Source organism: Sarcophilus harrisii, chromosome 4 (genome assembly GCF_902635505.1).
Source record: "Sarcophilus harrisii chromosome 4, mSarHar1.11, whole genome shotgun sequence".
Lineage (NCBI taxonomy): Eukaryota > Metazoa > Chordata > Mammalia > Dasyuromorphia > Dasyuridae > Sarcophilus > Sarcophilus harrisii.
The window spans coordinates 385,631,709-385,653,316 of NC_045429.1; the positions used below are offsets into that span (position 1 = coordinate 385,631,709).

At 48.8% G+C, this 21,608-nt stretch overlaps 2 protein-coding genes across 13 annotated transcripts in view; one reads left to right on the forward strand and one right to left on the reverse strand.

The window, feature by feature from the left end:
• Positions 1-5,508, forward strand: part of CDC42BPA (CDC42 binding protein kinase alpha) — a 347,959-nt gene extending 342,451 nt beyond the window's left edge. For all 12 annotated transcript variants that reach the window (XM_031967004.1, XM_031967009.1, XM_031967005.1 and 9 more), the window contains one exon: positions 724-5,508. In XM_031967004.1, coding sequence (XP_031822864.1) covers positions 724-855 — 132 coding nt within the window. In that variant the 3' untranslated portion in view covers positions 856-5,508. The remainder of the gene's footprint in view (positions 1-723) is intronic.
• Positions 5,509-13,796: 8,288 nt separating this feature from the next.
• The window catches only part of COQ8A (coenzyme Q8A), a 56,269-nt gene continuing 48,457 nt past the window's right edge, over positions 13,797-21,608 (reverse strand). The window contains exons 6-15 of the mRNA XM_031967016.1: positions 19,015-19,137; positions 18,482-18,567; positions 18,132-18,272; positions 17,836-17,917; positions 17,632-17,725; positions 17,240-17,381; positions 16,211-16,318; positions 15,882-15,947; positions 15,276-15,362; positions 13,797-14,971 (exon numbers count right to left, since the gene is read on the reverse strand). Of these exons, the coding sequence (XP_031822876.1) occupies positions 14,684-14,971; positions 15,276-15,362; positions 15,882-15,947; positions 16,211-16,318; positions 17,240-17,381; positions 17,632-17,725; positions 17,836-17,917; positions 18,132-18,272; positions 18,482-18,567; positions 19,015-19,137 (1,217 nt within the window). The 3' untranslated portion in view covers positions 13,797-14,683. The remainder of the gene's footprint in view (positions 14,972-15,275; positions 15,363-15,881; positions 15,948-16,210; positions 16,319-17,239; positions 17,382-17,631; positions 17,726-17,835; positions 17,918-18,131; positions 18,273-18,481; positions 18,568-19,014; positions 19,138-21,608) is intronic.

Consider the following 21,608-nt stretch of genomic DNA (forward strand, 5'->3'; position numbering starts at 1 on the left):
TGTGACAGAAACTAAAGGATATGGATGGAAATTTGGGGGACCACAAGAATTGGGATCTGGTATTAGCTGTTCATAAATGTACATTAGAATTCAGTATTCAGTCTGATAAAGTTTGAAGTAGAGAAGAAATGTATGCATGGGGAGAAGTGGCCATACAGAGTTTACTTAAATTATTCCATCTTGAGATCAGCCTTTAGCAGTTTCAATGAATCACTAGTCACTCTTATACCCTGTGAGCAATGAGACCAAGTAACTTAGGTTTATAAGCTAGAATTTTATAGGATTCCATACCTTGAAAAGGAGTTTTTCAGCTAAGTCATTAGTCTGGCCTGCATGGAAAGAGCACACATTTCTAAAGTGCTTCCATGAATAGTTACCTCCATGTACTCTTCTTTCACATACATACAATGATGCCTCCAATGATGTCAAAGACATTGAAAAAATAAATACAATTATCAAAGTGGAGGGAGAGGGGTAAAGGAGGGGAGTCTCTGGTGGGGGCTTGTGCTTATCCCACAGCAATGGTGTAATTTGGAGTTGGAAAAACATGGTTTTCCTGCTGTTTCCTCATATGTAAAAAGAGATAATGCCTTTACTCCCTCACAGTGCTATTGTGAGAATCAAATGAGATCATGTTAAGCACTTTGTAAAACCATAATGTTCTATATAAATGTCAGCTATAATTATTGCTCATCAATAATGTCCTAATTTTTGGGGCTGCAGGACTCTGACTCTCCAAGGCATTCTACAGCTTCCAACAGCTCCAACCTCAGCAGCCCTCCCAGCCCCATTTCTCCTCACAAGACCAAGAGCCTCTCTCTGGAGAGCACTGACCACGTGAGTTGGGACACATGAACTGCTTCAGCATTCAAATCAGACATCAGAACGGCTTTTATCCCACGGCTACCCTTCACTCACCCTATTCTCTCGCTTTCATCTCTTCCTCTCACTTCTGCCTGAAAATTATCTGGGGACTGGTATCAGAAGGGAGGTGGGAGTAGGAAAGATGAGGTTTACCTTCTGATATGTTTCAAAGATGAATTTTGGCCCCAGATTTAACAACAGCTGCAAAAAAAAGGGCAAACTTTTGTCAAATAGCTGCCACAGATTTCTATTTCTATTGATTTCATTTCATACAATTACAACTGCTTTCATTATCTTTCACTCCCTTCAAAAAAGGTAGTATAAATAGATCAGATAACTAAAAATGAATAAGATTTAAATGAGCACTAGAGTCTCATACTGTAAGATAGCACAGTGAACCCATAACTTTGTGGGGAGAATCAGTACATCCAAGAGCATCATAAAGCTTTCATTCAGCCATCACAATTGAATGTTAATCTGATTGTTACCAGTGAATCCTTATTAATTAAAACAATACATATTTTACTACAATACAGAGTTTAAATACACAGATTTAAGAGTTAAATACTGATTGTATATATTAAGAGAGAAGCATCATGTATTCAGTAAAAGATGGATGCATATTTAAGAGAAAGAAATCCTTTAATTTAAAAGAATTGTGTTGTTTCCATATGTTTTCATGCTAAATAATTTTAAATGTTGAAAAAACCATTTGATGTTTGTTTGAAAGAGAGAGCTAGAGAAAGCAACATTCCCTTTGGAAGATCGTGTCAGAAGAACATTTTAATTTCTCTTGTCATCAAAGACATGTCTTTCTTGTTTTTCCTTAGTAGAATTAAAGCCATAATCTTCATTTTAAAGATTACGCTTCCTATCTGTTATATGAATGAATAGATAAGATTTCTTGCCATCCTCAAAACTCCTCCATTCCAAAACCTACAGGGCAAAATTATATTTTCCAAAACAGTAGGTCTCCTTAAGGATCACAAAAGCGCTTCTTTTTCTTTTTTTCTGGAATATGCTACGCCCTTTCCCCACCTCCCTTGCATTACTACAGTTTATCGCAGAAGACAATTTCTCTAGAAGGAACTCATTTTACTTTGAAGGGGAATGTTCTTCCTCTAAACTGAAAACAGTTTACCACATAACTAAAACTTCAGTCAGCTAAATGCATGCATTTTGAGCAGCCTCAACCAAAAATTTTCTTAGTTTCATCTGAGGATAATTTTTAAAAGGTTTACACAAAAGATGTTCATGTTTAATCAGTAATCATCCCAGAATTTTCAGTTCTGCCAAAATGTCTTTCAAGCTTCCTTACAAACAGATTTCTTGCTTGATTGGGTTGGTTGTGCTGTAGTTGCATTTTTAATTTGCTCCTCCACTGTTTGGGGGCACCCCAGGAAAGTCAGCTGAGAACAAACCAAAGTCCACTTTCTCACAACTCAAGTTAATCTGGAGTTTTGTATTTTTGTTATGAAATGGAGATCTGAAGTCATTTCCCCCATCAGACAACACAAGTAGAAAAGGGTGGGAGGAAAAGAAAGAGAAATCAGCTTCTTGGATTCTCTTTACATGAGCTTCATTAAAATTAGAGATCTACAAAATTGTTCTCCTTCCAGGGACATATACTAATACTCCACTGTATTAAAAGAATTTTTTTTTCTTGCATCATAAATTGGGATCCCAGCATTTGTGCTGATCATCTGACCACTGATAACTATGTGTTCATTATATATCTGTGGTAACCGAAGTGTCAGTTTTATCGGTCTAAGTTTATACCACTCTGAGGAAAAACTTGCAGAGCTTTTTAGGGAAAGAAGAATTGGGCTAGGGTTATTTTACAGACATATAAATTGAAGAATTATTAAAAATTGCAGTCAATGCAGTTGGACATGCTGGAGCCTATACCTGATGTAAAATTATTGTATTTTATTTTATCCAGGCATACTTGTTCCAAAGTACTAGTCACCTCCAAGTTATTTTTTGCTTTTGGAAAAATATATAAAGTTTTCGCATTCTAAGAATTATTTAATATGCTGTCTGAACAATTTGACTTGTTCAGATATTAAGTTGGTACCTTATAGTTCATTTGAATCTCACATTTTCCTAAATGTGTCAATTAGCATCAGAAATGATGGAAAACCAGCAAACGTTTAAATTTTGTTGCCCAGTTCTGCTGCTCTTCATCACCATTGTGATATAAGGAAGGCAAAACAGATGGAAAGAAGCCTCCAGAAAGCACCTTATTTTCAGTCTTGTCTGTTATCCTACTTCAGCTCTTCTTAGGGATTTCCCTTCCTTAAAGGATCTCATATCATACCAGTGAACTCTTAGGCTCTGGGCCAGCTTGTGTGCCTCCTGGAAGATGGGGCTGATCATCCTCTGAGATCTCCCCAAAAAGGAGAAACTGATGGAACGCCCCTCAGAGCCTGTGCAGAGACCTGGAGCTCGTAGCTTGTCCTGCTTGTCCCAGACCAGGGCGATCAGGGCAGTGGTCTCCCACTTATGCTTTCCAATAAAGAATTGTTTGTAGGAGAATAATTTCAATAGGAAATTGATTGCAATTCCCCGCCCCAGGCACATTGGGCAAGAAGAGACTCTCCTCCTCAGTTAATCTATTGGTGGTGTTTATCCTGGGCCCATATTTGATCATCATGCCCCCCTAGTAGCTTAGCGTAATGCATTCAGGACCATCTGAGCAGGTACCCAAAACTCACCAAAGAAAAACTCCCCTGGGGAAAAAAGGGCCCAAAGAAAGAAAAATAACCTTGTTGACCTTTAGAGGAGGGCAGGGGACACAAATGAAAAGATGTGGCCCATCTGCTCTTGGTACCTTCCCCACACAAAATCTCTCCTTCGTTGCAGGCGGCTCAGGGACTGGTGGAAGGAGCACATTTCTCCTCTTGACAGACAGGAGAGCCATGGCCTAAAGGGGCTCTGCCCGGCATCTGTCTGAGGTGGGAGTGGGGGAGCGGGTTCTAGGGCCAGGGGCATTGGCATAGCTCAGCTATGAGCCTGCCTGGTCAGTGTCTGCCCTTGAATTTGGAGACATTTTATCATGTGCTTTTGGTGGACCCAGCATTTATGCAGTTTTTGCCAAAACTAAAAACCTCAGAGGTTGCTAAAGTAAGTTGCATTTGTCTGATTATTTAAAAACCCAGCTATTGCCTGTGATTTGGGCACTTTTCCTTTGGAATAGAGCGTTATAACTGCTGTCATTTGTCATTTGGTTTCCCAAGAAATTCCTCATTCCCACATTTAAGCCTTGGAGTTTGAAATCTCTATTCTCATACACAATCCTCAAAGCCCTTGAATTTAAAACAGTTTTTGTAACAAAAGTTCATCACCATTCTTACTAGGCCGCTCAGCTCTCCTCTGCCTTTCTTGTGGTCAGAAATGTATCTTGTCACTTAATGAGTGAATATTGCTGAATTATGTATTTAAAAAAAAAAAGGAGATTCTGAGTCCAGTAGAACCATGATTGATTGAATTTATATTGAACTCTCAGGTATTGCCTGTAAATTGATGGGGGGGGGGGGGCAATGAGAGCAATCTTCTCTGACTCCAGCAGGAAAACCATTTACAGCTGTAACTGAGCTGAATTTGGGGGCTTTTGAAATCATCAGAACATTCTGATCTTGAAACCAAGGTGTGTTTGGATAACATACCTTATGTCAATTCTCCAGATGTGGAAGCATCTGAAAAAATCAGTTTAGCTTTAATTTTTATGTCTAGGAACTTCTGCTAAGCCAGACTTTATAAGTGACAATGGTGGCCAAATGCCTGGGAGAGAATCAGGTATTTCTCTCATTATTTTCTGTTCCTACGCTTCTCCTTCCTCCCATTTCAGTCTTCTCTGAATTATATAAAGAAGTGTTTAACATTTCATTCCACCCATTTTAGAACAACATTCCCTGCTGTGACTCCATTGACTTAATCCAGACCAAAGTTCTTAGACTAATTTTGCTTGATGAGATGATGGATTGGGGGAAGCGGGTGGAATGTTCAGCAGGCCCAGGACTCTCAAACGTGAAACCGCCAGAGAGGCTTTGTTTTCCATTTCTCTGGCAATCCATCACGGAATCTGTGACTCTTGTCTTCCTTTCCATCCATATTTGAAAATATGAAACAAAAATAGCTTCTGTTACATGTAAGAAATAGCCTGAGTTATGGGGGGAAATATGATAAAAACCCAAACCATTCTTGGCATTTCAGTGGGAAAGAAAGTGACCTGCCTTTTTTATGTCTGACAGTTTCATATCAATTTATTTTTTAAAAAAATATTTTTAGGGTTTTTTCATTGTAATATTATTGTACAGTTTTGCATGACCTAGATGTAATCACTTTTTTGTTTAGAATATAAAAGCTGACAAGTCTGTGTGGAGGGGAAAAGACACTGCTTTGGCCTCTTATCATTTTCTATTTTATTTTGTTTGGGTTGATGCCCTTGATGTTGTAGGGGACTTTGTAAGAGATTCTCTGCTACCAAACAAACAATGATGTGGATTCTTTTGCACAGAAATATTTAAGGTGGGACAGTCGGAAATGTAATGAATGACTTCCTCACCAATACTTTATGTTGGTGACACACTTGATATTAACCTGACTTTGATGTATTGCAATAAAACAGGGAACTGTTAGAAATGTGGGTGTTTTGTCTTTTTTCCCTCACTTAAAAAAGACAAGTATTGGAGAAAGGAAAAGGGACAGATCTTTTCATCTTAGTTTCATCATGTTACGGCCTTCTCACCTGACACTGCCGTGGCTAAACTGCAGGCCGGGGTCAGAAGCGCCAGAGTTCTAGCCTCAAACGCCTGCTGTGGGACCTTACCCGGTCATTTCGCCCCGGTGGCCTCATAGCCAAAGCGGGGGTGGTCCCAGCACCCGCCTCCCAGACCCCTTGCGCATGTGGAACGAGCCCCCAGTGCAGCGCCTGCCCCCGGAAGACGTGACACAAAGGCTGGCTGTCGGCGCGCTGCCGGGACACTCGGTCACTGTTCCATGTTGTCAGGCTGGGTTTCACAGGTGTACTCACAGTCTTGTCTTCCTGCCGCCCAATGCCAGCCTTGACAGAGACCCCCTGAGTCCTGTCGGGTCCCTTACAGAGGCTCCCCGAGTGGGCTGGGACGTCTTTCTCCTGTGTCCTGAATGACAGAAAGCCTGGTTTGCTTTCAGATGGGTCAGACCTGTCACTTTCAGACCCGTCTCCGTGGGGCAGCGTCTCCGAAGAGGGCCCCGGCCTGGGCGTTGTGCCCGCTCACCTTTGTGTCCTGCTGCCCAGCAGTGTCCGTCACGGTTTGGGAAGCAAAGGGATGCGGAGAGTCCTGAGGCTGCAAGGGAAGGTCAGACCACGGGGGGCCGGAGTCGCGCCCCTGAGTCCTGATCTCACCCCAGACAAGCCCGCGGCCTCCCTCCCGGCGCCGTGCTCGGGCATCTCAGGGCAGCCCCCGTGGTTTGTGAAGGGACCCTGGAAAGCTGGGGATGGTCAGCACTGAGGGGTGGGGGGTGACAGCCTAACTGGCCTGAGATTAGCTGCTCCTGGTCCTTCCAGACGAGAGCTCCTACAGGTAAATGGGAACCCTCATCTTTCCTCAGCCTAGAGACACATCTCACACTGATCCTGAATCTTAGAAACTGTATGGCTCCCACAGTCCAGTTAATTAAGTGGTAGCCTACATACATAGGTTCAAAACTCATCACTCCTCCGGGAAATAAATACCAGTGTTTAGAAAAGCTGCTTTTTTTTTTTTTAAACAAAAATGATTTTCTAAGTAGGTTTCTCTTATCTGACCCCCATCGGCCTTCTCTGCCTTCTTTGAAAGTAAAGGCCACGTCGGCTCACAGTTTAAAATCTGTTTAAACTCCTTTAGGAATCTTCCTCCTTAATGTAAGAACTTAACCCAGCGAGGAACGCGGCCGTGGTGCTTTAACCTGACAACTAAGCAGTGGGCAAAACGTTGGGATGCTGTCCGGAAACGTCCATCAGGTCAGCTCTCTCGGGGTAAATTCAAGTTTCAAGAGCCAGTATGACAAAAAGGACAAAGCCCTGGACCCAGGGTCTTGGAGACCTGGATTCACATTGTGCCCCAGACACTTAGCCATGTGACAATGGACAAAGTTCCTTAACTCCTCTCTACCTCAGTCTCCTCATCTGCAAAATGGAATTTGTGGCCTCTAACATTCGTTCCAGCTCTAAATCTCTGATCCTGTGATCAAGAAATAAGCAAATGGGCAAGGCAGTGGGCTGGATGCTGGGGACACCAAGATGAGAAAGGACACAAGATCTCCAGGAGCCCTCAAATTAAGGAGTGGAGAGGAGTGAGACAATGTGCAGTTACTTCTTACTACGAAGCAGAATGTGCTAAATATACAAGAGTGATAGTCTAGATAAAGTGCGATACAAAATAGGAGAAGGAGATCACTGCCATATTGCCTCTCCAAACTCACTGCTGAAGATCAGCGTTCTGGAAGGGGCAGTAGCTGAGCTGGACACTGGAAGAATAGAAGCGTTTCATGTGGCAGAAATGTGGAAAAGAATTCATCCCCAGCATGGACAATGACCTGTGTGAATCCTGGACACGGTAGAGGACAAAGGAGATCCAGGATCAGCAAGGAGTCCAATTTTACTAAAACGTAAAGTCTTTACTCTAAAAGAAAAGAGAGTGAAATGAAATCTGCTAACAAAAAGGATTTCTTCTTTTATGCTGTGCTAAAGAATTTATGTATAGAGAAATGACCCGGCCATACATTTAAGAAAATTATTTTAGTAGTTGTATGGAAAGAGAGAAGATTGGAGTCAAGAAAAGCTGTCAAGACATATAATAATCTATACAATTGGTAATGAAGATCTAAGGTGGGCGGGCATGGGGAAATGGTGTGTGTGTGTGTGTGTGTGTGTGTGTGTGTGTGTGTGTGTGTGTGTGAGAGAGAGAGAGAGAGAGAGAGAGAGAAAGAGACAGACAGACAGACAGACACAGAGACAGAGACATTATTCAAAATTTTTAGTCCCAACTGATCAGGAAGTTGGTAGCACTATAGAACAAAAAACCAAACGGAAGCTAGGAAGATGATGGGTTAGTTTAGTCTCGAACACGTTGCGTTTGAGATCTTAGCAGGTTGAGATGCAGATGTCAAGCAGTCAGGGATAGGGTGTTGGAGCTAAAAGAAGCTATCACGATGCATAGATCTGGGAATCGTGATGCATCAGAGCTGATGACTGAAACTGAGAGAGAAAAATTAAAAACTGACAAAGAGTGCAAAGGGAGAAAAAGGGTCAGTAGCAGGTCTTTGGAGAAACACCAACATTTGGGAGAAAAGAGCTGGTGAAGGAATGCTCCAACAGGAATAAGAATCAGGAGAGTAGGAGCAAGAAGAAAAAGAAGGGAAGACTATTTGCCTGGGGGCGGGAGGGATTGGAGAGGGGATCAGTCGTATAAAATGCTGCAGAAAGGTTAGAGGAGGAAGCTTGAGAAAAGGCAGCTGAATTTGTTCATCTCTTAATCCAAGTTGTCAGTCTCCCCAGAACCAAAGTTAGGAGACACCTATAAGACTTATCAATCAAGCTTTTACAGGGAATAAAAAAAGTCATCTTTCAGAATTAGCTACAGTTTTTACCATGAGAGTCAAGCTACTTGGCACAAGGACTGGTATAAGTTAAATTCATGTCCATATGTAAATAATGTGCCCATGGACACACAAAAGTACAAAACTCCATAGACAAACTATTTTAGCAAGCATCTAGTCTTAACCTCTGCTTGAAAAAAGAATCCTTATATAAACAATAAATGGTCCTCCAGCCTCTGAATACCTTTGGGGAAGAGGAGCCCACTCTCCTGTAAGTCTTCCCATTCCTCTTTGGGATAATTCAGGTTGTCAAGGAATTTTTTCCTGATATCCAGCCTAAATTTGCCCTTTCTTCAAACAAACTCATAAAAACCACTTTTGCCACAACTTGCTCCTTGCCCTATTCTTTAAAATCACTGGGACAAATCTAATCTCTCTTCTACCTCAGAGCCCGTCGGGACAAGTATTGGGTCTTCTCCCCACTTCCCACACAGCCCACTTCAAGGTCCTTTATCATTGTTTACCTTGCATTAGAATTTCCCCCCTTATCTTTTGTCATCCCTAAACTGTGGTGTCACAAATTGAGTAATGTTTCAGGCACTGTCATACCAAGGCAAAATTCAGCACCTAGCTTCTTGGATGCTCTGCCTCTCTTAATGCAGATCCTATTAGCTTTTTTTGCCCACTTTATCTCGAATTAACCTTGTAGTCCAATAACCCCCCCCCCCAGATCTTCTTTAAACTACTAACAAGGTCATGTATCCCATATTCATGAAGTTAATTTTTGGAACCCAGATATAAAACACCATATTGATTAATTACTATTTAACTAAAGTATTAACGTTTTAATATAATGATTAAACTGGTCCCACAAAGCATACTGGACAAATTTTCATTTCAAATGTAAGACAGGATTTCAGTGAGCAAAGTTCCCTATTGCTTATTTCATGCTTCTAAAATATGAAAGTACAAAAAGTATTATCTCAGAGACCCAAGTAGCATGACTTAGTTATTATCATAACTTCATAGAACTGAATCTTGTTCCTTTACCTTTCTTAAAACTGTTTTTAAAAAACCCATCAGTTCATTGTTTTGGATGTTCAAATAAAAGTATGATGTTGTCATGGAAAACAACACTGGCTCTAGAATCAGAAACCTGAACAGGAATCGCAACTCTATTCTTTATCTTGGGCTAAACCTCATCAAGGCTCACTTTTATATATGTAAAATGAGGTTAATATTGCCTGCTTCATCTTTCTCACAATTTTGTTTCCTTTTTAAGGAATGGTGTGTTGTAAATGGTAAAGTCCAATAACAGTATAAGTCGTTATTCTGGATTTGTATGTCAGAATGAAACAGGATTATACACTTAAAACTGGCAAGGAGTCAGAAGCCCAACTCAAAGTCGGGACACGTTTTTCTGCAGTTGTTTCACCCTGTCGGCTTTGATACACGATGCTTTGTCATGGGAAGCTTTTATGTCTGCAGACATTTCCTCTCTGTTGCGTGAGCAGATGCAATCATAGAACTGTTGGAAGAGCCTTGTATAGTCTTATAACCCTTGAACACAGATTACTGTGTCAGAGTATAAAAATTGGAGTGGAAAGAGATTTGGATTTCACACCCAAAGACCTGAATCCCAGCTCTGCTTAGTAGTAGGGGGACTGGACAAGATGTTCTCTGTAGTCTTTGGGAGCTACAAAATCCCAACTACCAGAACACTTTTATTCATTTCCAAAATGAAGTAACTTTCTGAATGTGGAAAGGGGGTGGGCTGTAAGGATGGGAAGAGGCACTTTAAAGGATTTGTTGGAGAAATGAAGATCAGATTAGTGCCCCTGCTCAAGGCAGACAAGATAATAATTAGCTAATGAGAAAGAAGGCAGAAAAAGTTTTGATTTTCCTCATGTTCTCCTTGCCAAGGAGGATTATCTAGATTAGGTGGACAGAACAAATGTGGCTAATAGATTATACCCAGGATGAATAAGGAAATAATAATGAGTCATCTAGATTAGATGAACTAAAACCTTGAGTCCTGGGGGAAAAAAATGGCAGGTGTGATTACCAAGCCAGTCGAGATTAACGGTGTGACATAGTCTTAAAAGGTGTCCCCCGGGGAACCCTTTGCGGCCTTGTGCCAAACAACATTTTTCTGTCGGAGACTTGCAGAGGTGATGGGCTAATCACATGGACGGGTGGGACATCACCGACACACCTGATGAGAGTCAAGATACAGAAAGACATTGGGACGCTGAGATAGGTATGTTGTTTTAGAGAGGGGAAGGCAAAGCATCTTGGATTTCACTGGCTTTGGGAACTCCTTTTACCAACACAAGTGAGCTCCGTCCAGTTTGCCGAGAGTTACGTTGCTCACACATGGCTGTGACGCAGCCCAGGTAAGTCAGAGGGAAGAGCTGAGCCCAGGGCTCTCTGACCACCGCGGAGCACGGCCTCCCCGGGCTTAATGAGGTACAAAGGCCAGTTTGGAATGCAGGAGCTAAGATCAGAGTGCTCTCTGAAAAAGGTCTCTCAAGGGGAGTCTGCAGTGAGGGACAAGTAAAACGTTTGATTTCAGGAAAATCTTCTTTAAAAAGAACATTTCCCCAAAGTTGAGTGGGTTGTCTTGGGAACTGGTGGGTTGCCCTTTAGGGAGATTTTTAGACAAAGGTAGGATGACCTTAATGACTGAGTGGAGTGCAGGCAAGTTATCTGGTATTTGCTGAGCTACCTTTTGTATTTATTCTAGAAATACCTGAATATGTTCATGTCTCCTCCTCAAATGCAAGGGGCTTGAAAACAAGTATTAATTTTAATCTTAATTTTTGGGGGGTCTTGGTATCTCCAATAGCTAGCATAGTGTCTGGCCCAGGGTAGGCTTCTAATAAATGTTTATGGGTCCAACTCTGACACTGATCCTGTGAAGGTGAACTTTAAATACGGATTAAAACAATACCGCCACAAGTACAAGGCGGGGAGACAGAGAGCTCTCTGTCTGACAAAGGTCTCAGGGTCTTAAAGCACAACAGCCAGCATTTATATGGTGCTTTAAAGTTGCAGAGCATTTTATGGAGAACACTGAGGCACAGAAAAGAGAAATGACCCCTATAGGGTCACCCAGCTGGCACGGGGGTGCCACGGGTTCTGACAGAACCCAGCACTCCATACACAAGAAGCCCTATGTTCCTAGGCGCTGGTAAATCAAGAAGCGAGTGCAATTGGACCATGTTGGGATGAATGGAATCCTGAAACGGGCGAGTGAGGGTTCCCTCGTGGGGAATAGGGGAGTGCCTTCCGCTCTGGGGCTCAGTGCTGGGAGAACAAAGACTCGCCCGTGCGCGGGACCAACCGGCTGTCCGCCAGGCAGGGCTGGCCTCCCTGCACCCGCCTCCGGCCTCCTTTCTTTCCAGACTGCTCTTGCTCTGTAACAGGAAGTGCTCCCGGAGAGGATGACAGCCCTTCTGCCTTCCTACAGCTTGGGCTGGACGGCCTCGAAGGCCCATTCTGATTATGGGTCTGCAGATTGGGAGGCCCTTCTGTGGGGAGGGCCGTTGCTCCCTTCTAGAAACCAACCCAGCAGAACATAAATTCTGGTAAATCCACAATGGTTTCCTGGGCTCTGGTTCTCTGACTCGAGTCTTTTGGGGGTTGTGATGAGACCATAACACTGCTTTCAGAGAAAACACCCAGGTCTTCTTTCCCTCAGGGAAATTATCCTTAAGTGAATGGATAGTGGAATTTGTGAGTAGCTCATCATCCACTATTTGATGCTACAAACAAAAGTCTTCAAAGGAAACACTTGCTCGCTTCTGTCAACTTGGTTGGCTACTGCATCTCAGCTTCCAACCGGCACTCAGCAAGATTTTTTTCTTTAATATTGGAAAAGTATTTCCTCAAATAGAAATTAATACCTCTTGAGGACTGCAGAGGAGTTTAATGGAGTCACAGTTCTATGGAGGTTAAAATAGAGGCTGTCTGTCCCATAGACCATGTGAATGGAGGGCCCCAGACCCCATGTCTACAGCCTTCTCCTTCCAAGCCCTTATTTAAAGGATTCTCTCAACTTTAGCATTCTGATCAGTGTGGGAGTCATCAAAGCGACTCATTTCTTTGACATGCTTACTGTATACAGAAATAATAGGTGTCGCTGGGAAAGATAAGTTTCTAGGGTGACTTGGGTAGAACAGTAAAGAAGAATTTGGCTAAAATTGGCAGAAAAAGATTTGAATTCACTTCCACTGCTTGATGGTTTGGTGACTTCACCTGCCAGGAATTCTATTTTAGAAAATGCCTAAAGAAAGAAAGTGTCCTTTCCCTCTGACATCTCTTCCAGTGTACCATCTGCTCCGCTGCCCCCATATCTAGGAAAAAAGCCACAGGTGTAGACATACTTCTCGAGGCACAAAATCTCGGTTCAAAATAACCGTAAGCATCTGCCAAAGCTGCTGCTTACACCCATGGCATACGGACCAGGAGGCTGGAGGCTAAGGGACTATTTGTAGTTTTAAAGTATCACTGACACTGGGGTGCCTTACACTAACAGTTGTCTTATTTACAAAGCTGAAAGTTCAACCATTCCCTGTGCTCATTTCCCGCTTTTCATGCATCATTTCCTGTGGCAGCTGGTAAAATAAAGAGCCTTATTTCTTGTGCCAAGCCTGGCTTCCAGGACTTGTGATGGGGCTCTGGCTGTGCTGGGGAGAGAGTTCATTACCCTAACATCATCAGGCCTGCCATGTGCTGTGCTCATTCATTTACTATTTCCCCCAAGTTACACTTCCATATTTGTGAATACTCTCAATCTCCAAAAATGTGTAAAAAGAAAAAAAATTTGGTTTCATCACGGCCTGTAGGAGCCTCCTATCCATTGCAGCCAGGGGGAACCGCTCTGGGATTGAGGGGACCTAGATTTCCTTCAGGAGCCGCCTTAAGGTGGTTTTCCTTGTTCCCCTCCCCACCCCATCATTTGATCTCTGAAACCTGGCTTCTGTGCCCCCTTGGAAGCTTTGCCCTCTCTAGGATCAGGGTCCCCGGGGAGAGCCCCGATCCGCAGTTACATTTGTGGGTTCACGCTGAGGGATGATTAGATCCATTTCACCTCTTCCTGGTTCACAAGTGAGGCCCCTCTGTCAGACGTGGTCGTGGGGGAGAAACCAAGGTAGGTGATGTGGTCAGGCACCGGGGGCCTGCGGCCTCCTGTGGTCGGCCTCTGCCGGTCCCTGACCTGGCAGATGGAGGCAGAGGCTCGGTCCGGCCAGGCCCTGTCACTAAAGATTGCTCGGAAGCCCCCGAGGCTGCAGCTGCAGGCCCATCGTGGTCAGAGTGACAGGCTCAGAGGCAAAGGAAGACAAGCACATGGCTGCCTGCCGAACTCCACAATCAGTGTTTTATTGAAACGCGTAAGTAGTGGGACAGTTACAAGAACGTACAAAACTATCATTCCCAGCCTTGGGCTGTACCTGCACAACGTGCCCTTTCTCTCACATCCGTTTCCACAAAGACTTCATTCACTACCTGAGGGTGAGGACGGCAGCCCGGGGGTCTTTTCTCCCCCTCTCACCGTCCCCAAACCGGAGGGTGAGAAGCCCACTGGTGTACATTCAGCGGTCAGAATCCCCTAAGAGCCAGCTTGCTGGCAGGAAGGTGATTTGGGTTAAGTAGCTTTTTGGCACTGTCCCGCACCGAACTCGCTCTGCAGCTCCAGCCAGAGCGGAGAAAAAAGCGAGGAACACCAGCGCGTCAGGTGCGCACAGACACCCCCCGCCCCTCGTCTGGAAAGTCCTAAAAGGCTTTTTCTCTCTGCGGTTTATTGTGGGGGGGGGCAGGTGCACTCCCTCTTCTACAGTTAACATTCACATGAGGAAAACCCCTATTTAAACAACACACACACAAGAAAACAAAAATCAAATCTTTTTTCCTCCTCATCTTTGTCCAAAGCTAATTCCTAGAAAGAATAAACAGTAAGTAAGAGACTTGCCATGGTTCAGTTTCCTTCCTCCTCCTCCTCACCCCCCCCCCCCAGTTACCACGGAGCCAGCCCAGCAGCACCCACCCCTGGCCCCCACCCCCTCCAAGCTGGCTCCTCCAAGAGAAAACTCCTTTTTGGTAAGTAGGTTACGGGTTTGGTCAGCACCAACACCCCCTGGCTACAGACTTTTTAGCTTCTGGGACAGTTGTGATTCTTGCAGTGATCTGGGAGGAGCCGGACAAGGCGACCTTGCCCCTGCTGGACACGAGGGCGGCCTTCCCACGAGGCCGCTTACGGCTTCTCCGCCTTCCTCTTGCAGTAGTTGCTGTAGGTCTCCTCAAACATCTCTTTACAGGGGAAACAGGCCTTCAGCTTGGAGCAAATGAGGAAGGAGCCCCCCATCTTTCGGTGAAGGGAGTAAGTCTCCTCTGGCGGGGGGATGAGCCGGTGCTTCAGCATGATGGGGATCAGGCCGTGGATCTTCTCCGTGGTGCTCTGGCTCCCAAAGTCAAAGGGTGAGTCCGAGGCGAAGGCCTCCCCCAGGATCAGGATGGCATCCAGGTGGGCGTCCTCCATGGCCTGGGGCAGAGGGAAGAGAGAAAAAGCCGAGGGGTCCATCAGGACACAACCCGGAAGCGGGGAGGTCATTTCCAGCCTTGCTTATCCTCACCAAGGACGCTGCGGTTTATTACTGACCTCACTTCAGCCTTTGAACTCTCTAAATTAACTAAGTCAAAATGTAAGGAAACGCAGCAGGGGCGCAAGGCTGGACACCTCTGAGGCAACAGGTACCCGAGGGGCCTCCGGGCCACTGCCCTTGGTACAAGCGCCGGGTCTGGGTTTACTCGGGGCCTGGTCTGGTCTGAGGAGGCCCTCGGCTCACCTTCACTTCGTAGCCAGTGAGGAACTTCATCTCTATCGACTTCTTCAGCACAGTCTCTCGGTCCCGGTCGGCCGCGGCCCTGATTATCTAGACACACACAGGTGAGGGCCTGCCTGGCTTGTGGCCCACTCTGGCATTCAAGCCCCCTGCCTCATTCCCCTCCCTCGGGAGTGGTGACGGAGGGTGTGGATGGGGGTCTTGATACTTCTTCCCCCACTGCATTTCGTGGCCTTCTGAATGCCCAGACCCACCTCCAAGGGGGGGGGGGGGCAGGGAGACAGAGGGATTGGCTCATAGAACGTGAGGCTGGTGTGGGGGAGCCACAGGCCAGCGTCTCCTGCAGCAGCAGCCAGAGCCAGGACTTCCCAGAGAGGGCTGCTTTCCTGGTGGGGGGATGCCCTTTAACCAGGCTTCAGAATCCCACCAAGGAGCTTCACATCTGTGGGGATTTCCCAAGCCTCAACCACCAGCCACGTCCCCACGTTTCTCGTGGGAAGGAGCTAAGCTACAGGTGCAGACCCAGACAGAGCCTGGATGTCGGGCCACCCTGGGATCCGGGGTCAGCTCTGCCTGCAGGCCCTTGTCTCTGTGACAGGCCTCCCGTACCTGAATGTAAAGGTCAGTGAATGACTGGTCATACTCCCGGGTTGCTCCAAAGTCGAGGAGAGCCACCTGGAGAGGACCAGAAAAAGCCGGCAAATTGAGAGGAGAGGCTGCACAGGGCTCTGGCATCCGATGGCAACGAGTGACAGCTGCTCCGAGGGGCTGTGCCCCATTCACCCTCCTTCCGAGGCTTGTCAACAACTTTGTGCCACTTGGGAGTGAGCAAAAGGCAGAGGACACCAGGGCAAGGCTCTGGAGCCCCTTTATTCTGGGACAGAAGTGAGCTTGGGGGCCTGCAAGGCCACTGTGTCTGGGGGTCTGAGGCTCCTTACCTTGTGCTGCTGGGGATCATAAAAGAAATTAGACCAGTTGGGGTCAGTCTGCATGAAATGAAACTCAAACAGCTCCCTCAGACACAGGACCAGGATGTTGTAGCAAATCTGGGGGGAGAGAAGGGCAGGAATGGGGAGAGGATGGCACTCGCCAGCATAGATCTTGGGATTCAGGGAATGCTGTCAGTCAGTCACCCCCTACTGGGTGAGACCTGCCCCCACTCTCTGTGCCCCAGACTTGTCTCAGAGCCCCTTGGGGGCCAAAGCAACCAGATGTTTGCCTCAGGATGGCATCCGGCTCAAAAGGGAAGGACGCAGCATTGCAGGAAAGCCCGCGGGTGTCCCAAAAGGCCCAGGCCTCTGTTCACCCGCCCAGGGTGCGCATGAGGCTCCATCTGAGGGCCGGCCATAGGAGGGCCCGCTTCAACCTGCCGCTCTCCCTCATCCTTCTCTCTGTCCCAAACGCATGCTCTCGTTTTTGAAAGAGATTTTGAACTCTGCCAGGCTCTTCAGAACACAGGTTTGGACAGGGACTGCCCAAGGACAGTCGCCATTCAAGTCACCAGAGACTTGAAGGCACCTTGAGTTCCTCATTCCACCTGAACAGCTGCCCACTGTGCTCCCCTTTAACCCCCTGATGCTTGGCCCCAGGGTCAGCACCCAGCTCGGAGCCTGCGGGTCACACTGGGTCACTGTGCCCGAGCACCGGGCCTTCCCTCCAACCAATGCATCTTGAGCCACAGAATGTCAGGGAGCACAGATAGGACTTTGACATTATAAACATGCATGTCATCCCCGAGGGCTTTCCCCTAGTGCCCGCCGCTGCTCTCCCACGGCCTGTGGGCTCCTTTCTCCTAATGGTCCCCACGGCCTGGGTTAGAAACCCTTCGTACCCACTGCCCGAGCTTTGCAGGCTGATGGGCCGCCCCCCCCCCCCCTCGGCCCCTGCACACTCTGCTCTCCAGGGGCAGCTCGTCCCCATCCCCCGCACTACCCATCATGCACCTGGCAGCTTCCCCAGTGAAATACCTCGTTTCTAATTTCCTGGCTCAGTCCTTCTGCCTGGTCCAGGGGAAAGCCGGACACCAACTCGGTGGTCAGGACGTGAGGACTACACAGCTCATCTACGACCTCCGGCACGTAGAAGAAGGGGTGATCCTTCAGCAGCTCCCTAGCAATCAGAGGCACAGCGGGGAGGAAGGGTAAAGCCACTGCCCAGCCGGCTCTCCAAGGGGAAGGTGACATTTCCCTGGTTTAGGCCCCTTCCTCAAAGGGAAGTGAGTGTTTGGGGGCACTCGGGGACAATCCCCGTCTGTCTGCCCACCCCCTCCTCCCTCAGAGGGGCCCCCTCTTTGCGCCTCCTCTCTAGCGGAGTCTATGGTCAGGGGACCCTTATGGTGGGGGCTCCCTTTGGGACACACTTGAACTTCTTGGCACAGGCAGCTTCCCTCTGGTAGTCACACTCGAGGGCCAGCTCCCGTCTCAACACGTCAATCAGATGTTCTGGGAATAGGCCTGGGCAGGCAAGAGCAAGTGGAGAATGGGGAGGGCTGAGCCCCGGCCCTTTGGGGGCCACCAGGCCCAAGCCCTGGTCCCAGAGCCCACCGCCCTGTGTCTGCTCCTACCTTCTGGGAGCACATTGCTCATGCTGAGAACAGCCATCAGGTTGTTCACGTCACTGTTGATGCTCTGGGCCACCCCAGGGTACTGCGGGGGAGAGACAGACAGGCAGGCAGGGGATGGCGCAGGGCCTCCCAGCATGCCCACACCCACACTGTCCGTCAGTCAGTCAGTCCCAGTTCCCGCCCGGCCTCCCCCACAGGCCACAGGAATGTGATGCTCACGGGTTCAGGGGCTGCCCGAGGGACAGCTGGGAAAGGTCAGAGAAGCAGCACCGTCCCCAGCACCTCACCCGGCCTACCTGGATCTTCATGGCTACCTCTTTCCCATTCTTCATCCGGGCCAGGTGGACCTGCCCGATGGAAGCGGCGGCAAAGGGCCGCTCCTCAAAGTACTCCAGTTTGTCCCTCCAATTGGGACCAAGGTCGTTGTTCAGAGTTTTCTGGAGGGAAAAAGGGTCCAGAAGAGAGGAGACCCGATGGGACGAAGGTCTGAAGCCCCCTCCCCTTGGTTACAAGTTCATGAGGAGAGGAGCGGGGTACTCGGGTGGGGTCAGTGTTTGGGGGTGCTTTCTTCCCTGCTCCAGGAGAAGCTCAGGAGCCCCCCTCTAAGGCCTCTCTGCTGGCCGGCCTCAGGGCACCCCATTCTCACCGTCATCTGTTTCAAGGGCATGAAGTCTGCACTCTGCCTCACGCGATCAAAGATCTTGGCCAGTTGGGGGTTGATGAAAGCATCATCTGAGGGAAAAGAGAGCCGAGGGACAAGCAGAATGATTTGGGGAAGGAAAGGACAAGCACACATTATGAGGGGCGTAAGATTGTGGGTTCAGCAGCCACACCCCCAATGTAAGAGTTGGGGAGCTCAGGACCGGCTTCAAAAGCCTCTCAGGAAAACACCACAGTTTTCCATGGGCCTGGAGCATCCTGTAGTCCCGCCTGGGTGCCGGGGACCCAGAGAGTCCCTGCCCTAGGGAAGCTGCTTCTCTGAGCCCAGAGATCTCCCAAGGAGACCCGAGGCCACAAGCCCACGTGCCAAGAAACGCTCCGGGTAGGGATGCTGCCTGCAGGCTCCCTCCGTGGCTTCTGCTGTGGGGGCCCGGGGATGGGGGGAAGGGGAAAGAGGAGGGAGCCTGTCCCCCTACCAACAGACCCGTCCCCCAGCAAGGCCCGAGGCCCCACACTTACCCTGGATGCTCAGCATCTGGCCCAGCTTCAAGGCGGCTCCCCTCACCTTGCACAAGGTGCTCACGATTCTCTCCGCATTGGCCTCGGAAAGAAAGGGACTTGAGTCCAGGATGGCCTTCTTACCTGTCTCGTGGGAAAAGAGGGAGCTTACGGGAGGCCGGGGGGCCCTTCTCAAGCGACGGGCTTTGCAGTTGTTTCAAGGAACACAAGAAGTTCCCCTTTCTGTTCCCTTCTGGTGGGGGAGTAGGATCCTAGAAAGTGTGGTGACCCACAGGGGCCACAGTGAGGGGGGGGCATTGCCTGCGTCTCTTTCTCCTCCAGAGCCATCTGGGTCCTATGGATGACCGGAGATGACCCTGGATACAGTGGGAGATCTTGGCCTTTAAAGCATTGTGAAAACCCAGATGATCCGCCGTGTTCCCCAAGTCCTCCTTGGGGATAAAGTGCAAACCTTTAAGCCCTTGCAGGCCCTCAGAATGGAGCCTGCACTGACTCGCCGCCTCAGTCCCCCCCTCACGGTGGCCGCCGCCCCTGCTCCATGCGCCCTCCTATGGCCCAGGCCCGGGGAGATGCCCACAGCAGAAAGGAGCCTATTCGAGGGGGTGGGGCACAAGCAACAGGTCCTTCCAAGCCACAGGATAATCAGGAAATTATCGGAGAGGAGGCTGGGAGGGCTTCCTAGCATTCAGGACGACCATCCCCAAGGCCTAGGGCACCCCGCCCCTTAGGAGACTCTGTCCCAATCCTGCTCCTTTTCCCAAAGGATGGCGGGGAGGACTCGGCAGCCACTGCCGCAGAAATGCGGCCCACAAGTGTGCACGCAGGTGTATTTTCTGTTTTTCTTGCCTTTTCAGCGGGTGGGGGAGGAAGAAACAATTTAAAACTGAAAATAAAATTGTATTGAAAGCCAGGCAGAACCTTGGGGGCCACTGGGCCCTACCCCTCCCTTTACCTATGAGGACACTCGGGCCCCGAAGGTGGCTCGCCTAAGCTCACAAAGGCAGCAAGCGGTACAACTGGGACCCAAGCCCAGGTCCTGGGGGTCTGGCACACGGCATCTCCCCTTCCCCTGCCAGGTTTTCAGCCTGTGTCTGAACCTCCTCCCCTGCAGGCCGTCCCATAGGTACTTGGGCACAGGGGCCCCCCAGAGTGAGGCTGCCTTCACCAAGACCCAGAAAGCCCCCCCCCCACTACAGAACCTGAGCAATGGCTGACCGGGCTGGGGGGGGGCACATTTATTCACCACAGATGGTCACATGGCCTCTAGAACCCAGGGAGGGGGAGGGGGTCTGTGGCCTTGTCGGCCAGCACTTAGCCTAGAGCCAGCAGAGTGGGCCCCAGAGAAAAAGGGGAGAGAGGGGGAAAGCAGGTGGGGAGCAGAGGCATGGGCTGCACTGCATTCAAACCCCAACCACATAAGACACTTAACAGCTGCGTGACCATCAGGGAGGGGTCTGGCTCTTCATCAGTTGTTGGGGCTCAATCGGGTCTGACCCTCCCTGGCCCCATTTGGGTTTTTCTTAGCAGAGATACTGGAAGGTTTGGGGATTTCCTTCTGCTCATTTTACAGATGGGAAAACTGAGGCTGGGATGCTCCCTGTGGCCAACAGTATGACACCAGGGAGTTCTTCCCACGGCACAGCAGAACACCAGGTTCAGACCGGGTCTCCGACACCCACTGGCCACATGGAGCCCAGCCAAGGGGTGCACAAGCCGTGTGGATTCTAAAGGGTCCCTGTGTGTCAAAATGCCACCTCTGAGAAGGGCAGGAGGCGCAGGGCGGCGGAGCACCCCGACCGACCCGCAAGGGCGAGCTGGAGAAGAAGCTGCCTCCGGAGGCTGGGAACCTCCTCCCCCCCCCCTTGTATCTGGCCAGATTCACAAACTGTCACCCGGACTCCTGAAAGGTGGGGCTGGGAAGGGTTCCCCACAAAGCTGCCCCGTTAGTGAGGTGCCCAGCGCCCATCAGGGCACAAGGACAGACGGTTGTTTCCCTTTAATGATTCGCTGATCAGACCTGAGAAAAAAGCAGGGGGTACTTGGGAGGGCAAAGAGCCCCGACCTAATTGGACAGCCCCAGGTCTGGGTCCCATAAGTGACACACAGAAGCCACACCCTCCCTGCAGCCCCCTGGGGAGCGAGGGGACAGACGCAGAGCCTCCCAGCTTGGAAACTGAATTCTGACCCAGCAGGAGTGCCTCCCGCCATCTCACGGCCACGGCGGCCCCCCTCCCCCCCCGCCCTGCCTTGGCTTCAGTCACTCGGGACACAGAGGCCGGAGGTGTTGGTCCTCCCCACCCCTGCCTGACTAGTCAGAGCAATGACAGCTGGGGGGGGAGGTGCCCCCAAAGTTGGGGCAGCAGTGATTCTGGGGGGGACGTTAGAGGCAGCTCCTGACTTTAAGATCTAGAGCCACACAGAGATGGTTGGCCCCAGGGTGCTTCTGGAGGGAGAGGGAGCCAGTAGACCCCCAGGGCTCCTTGTCTAAGTCTCTGGCAGACTGAGCCCCCAAGAGTCAGGCAGGGAGGAGCCACAGCCTTTGTGGAGACCAGCAGCTTCAGACCAAGTCCCTCCCCTCCTCCCAGACCGCCTTC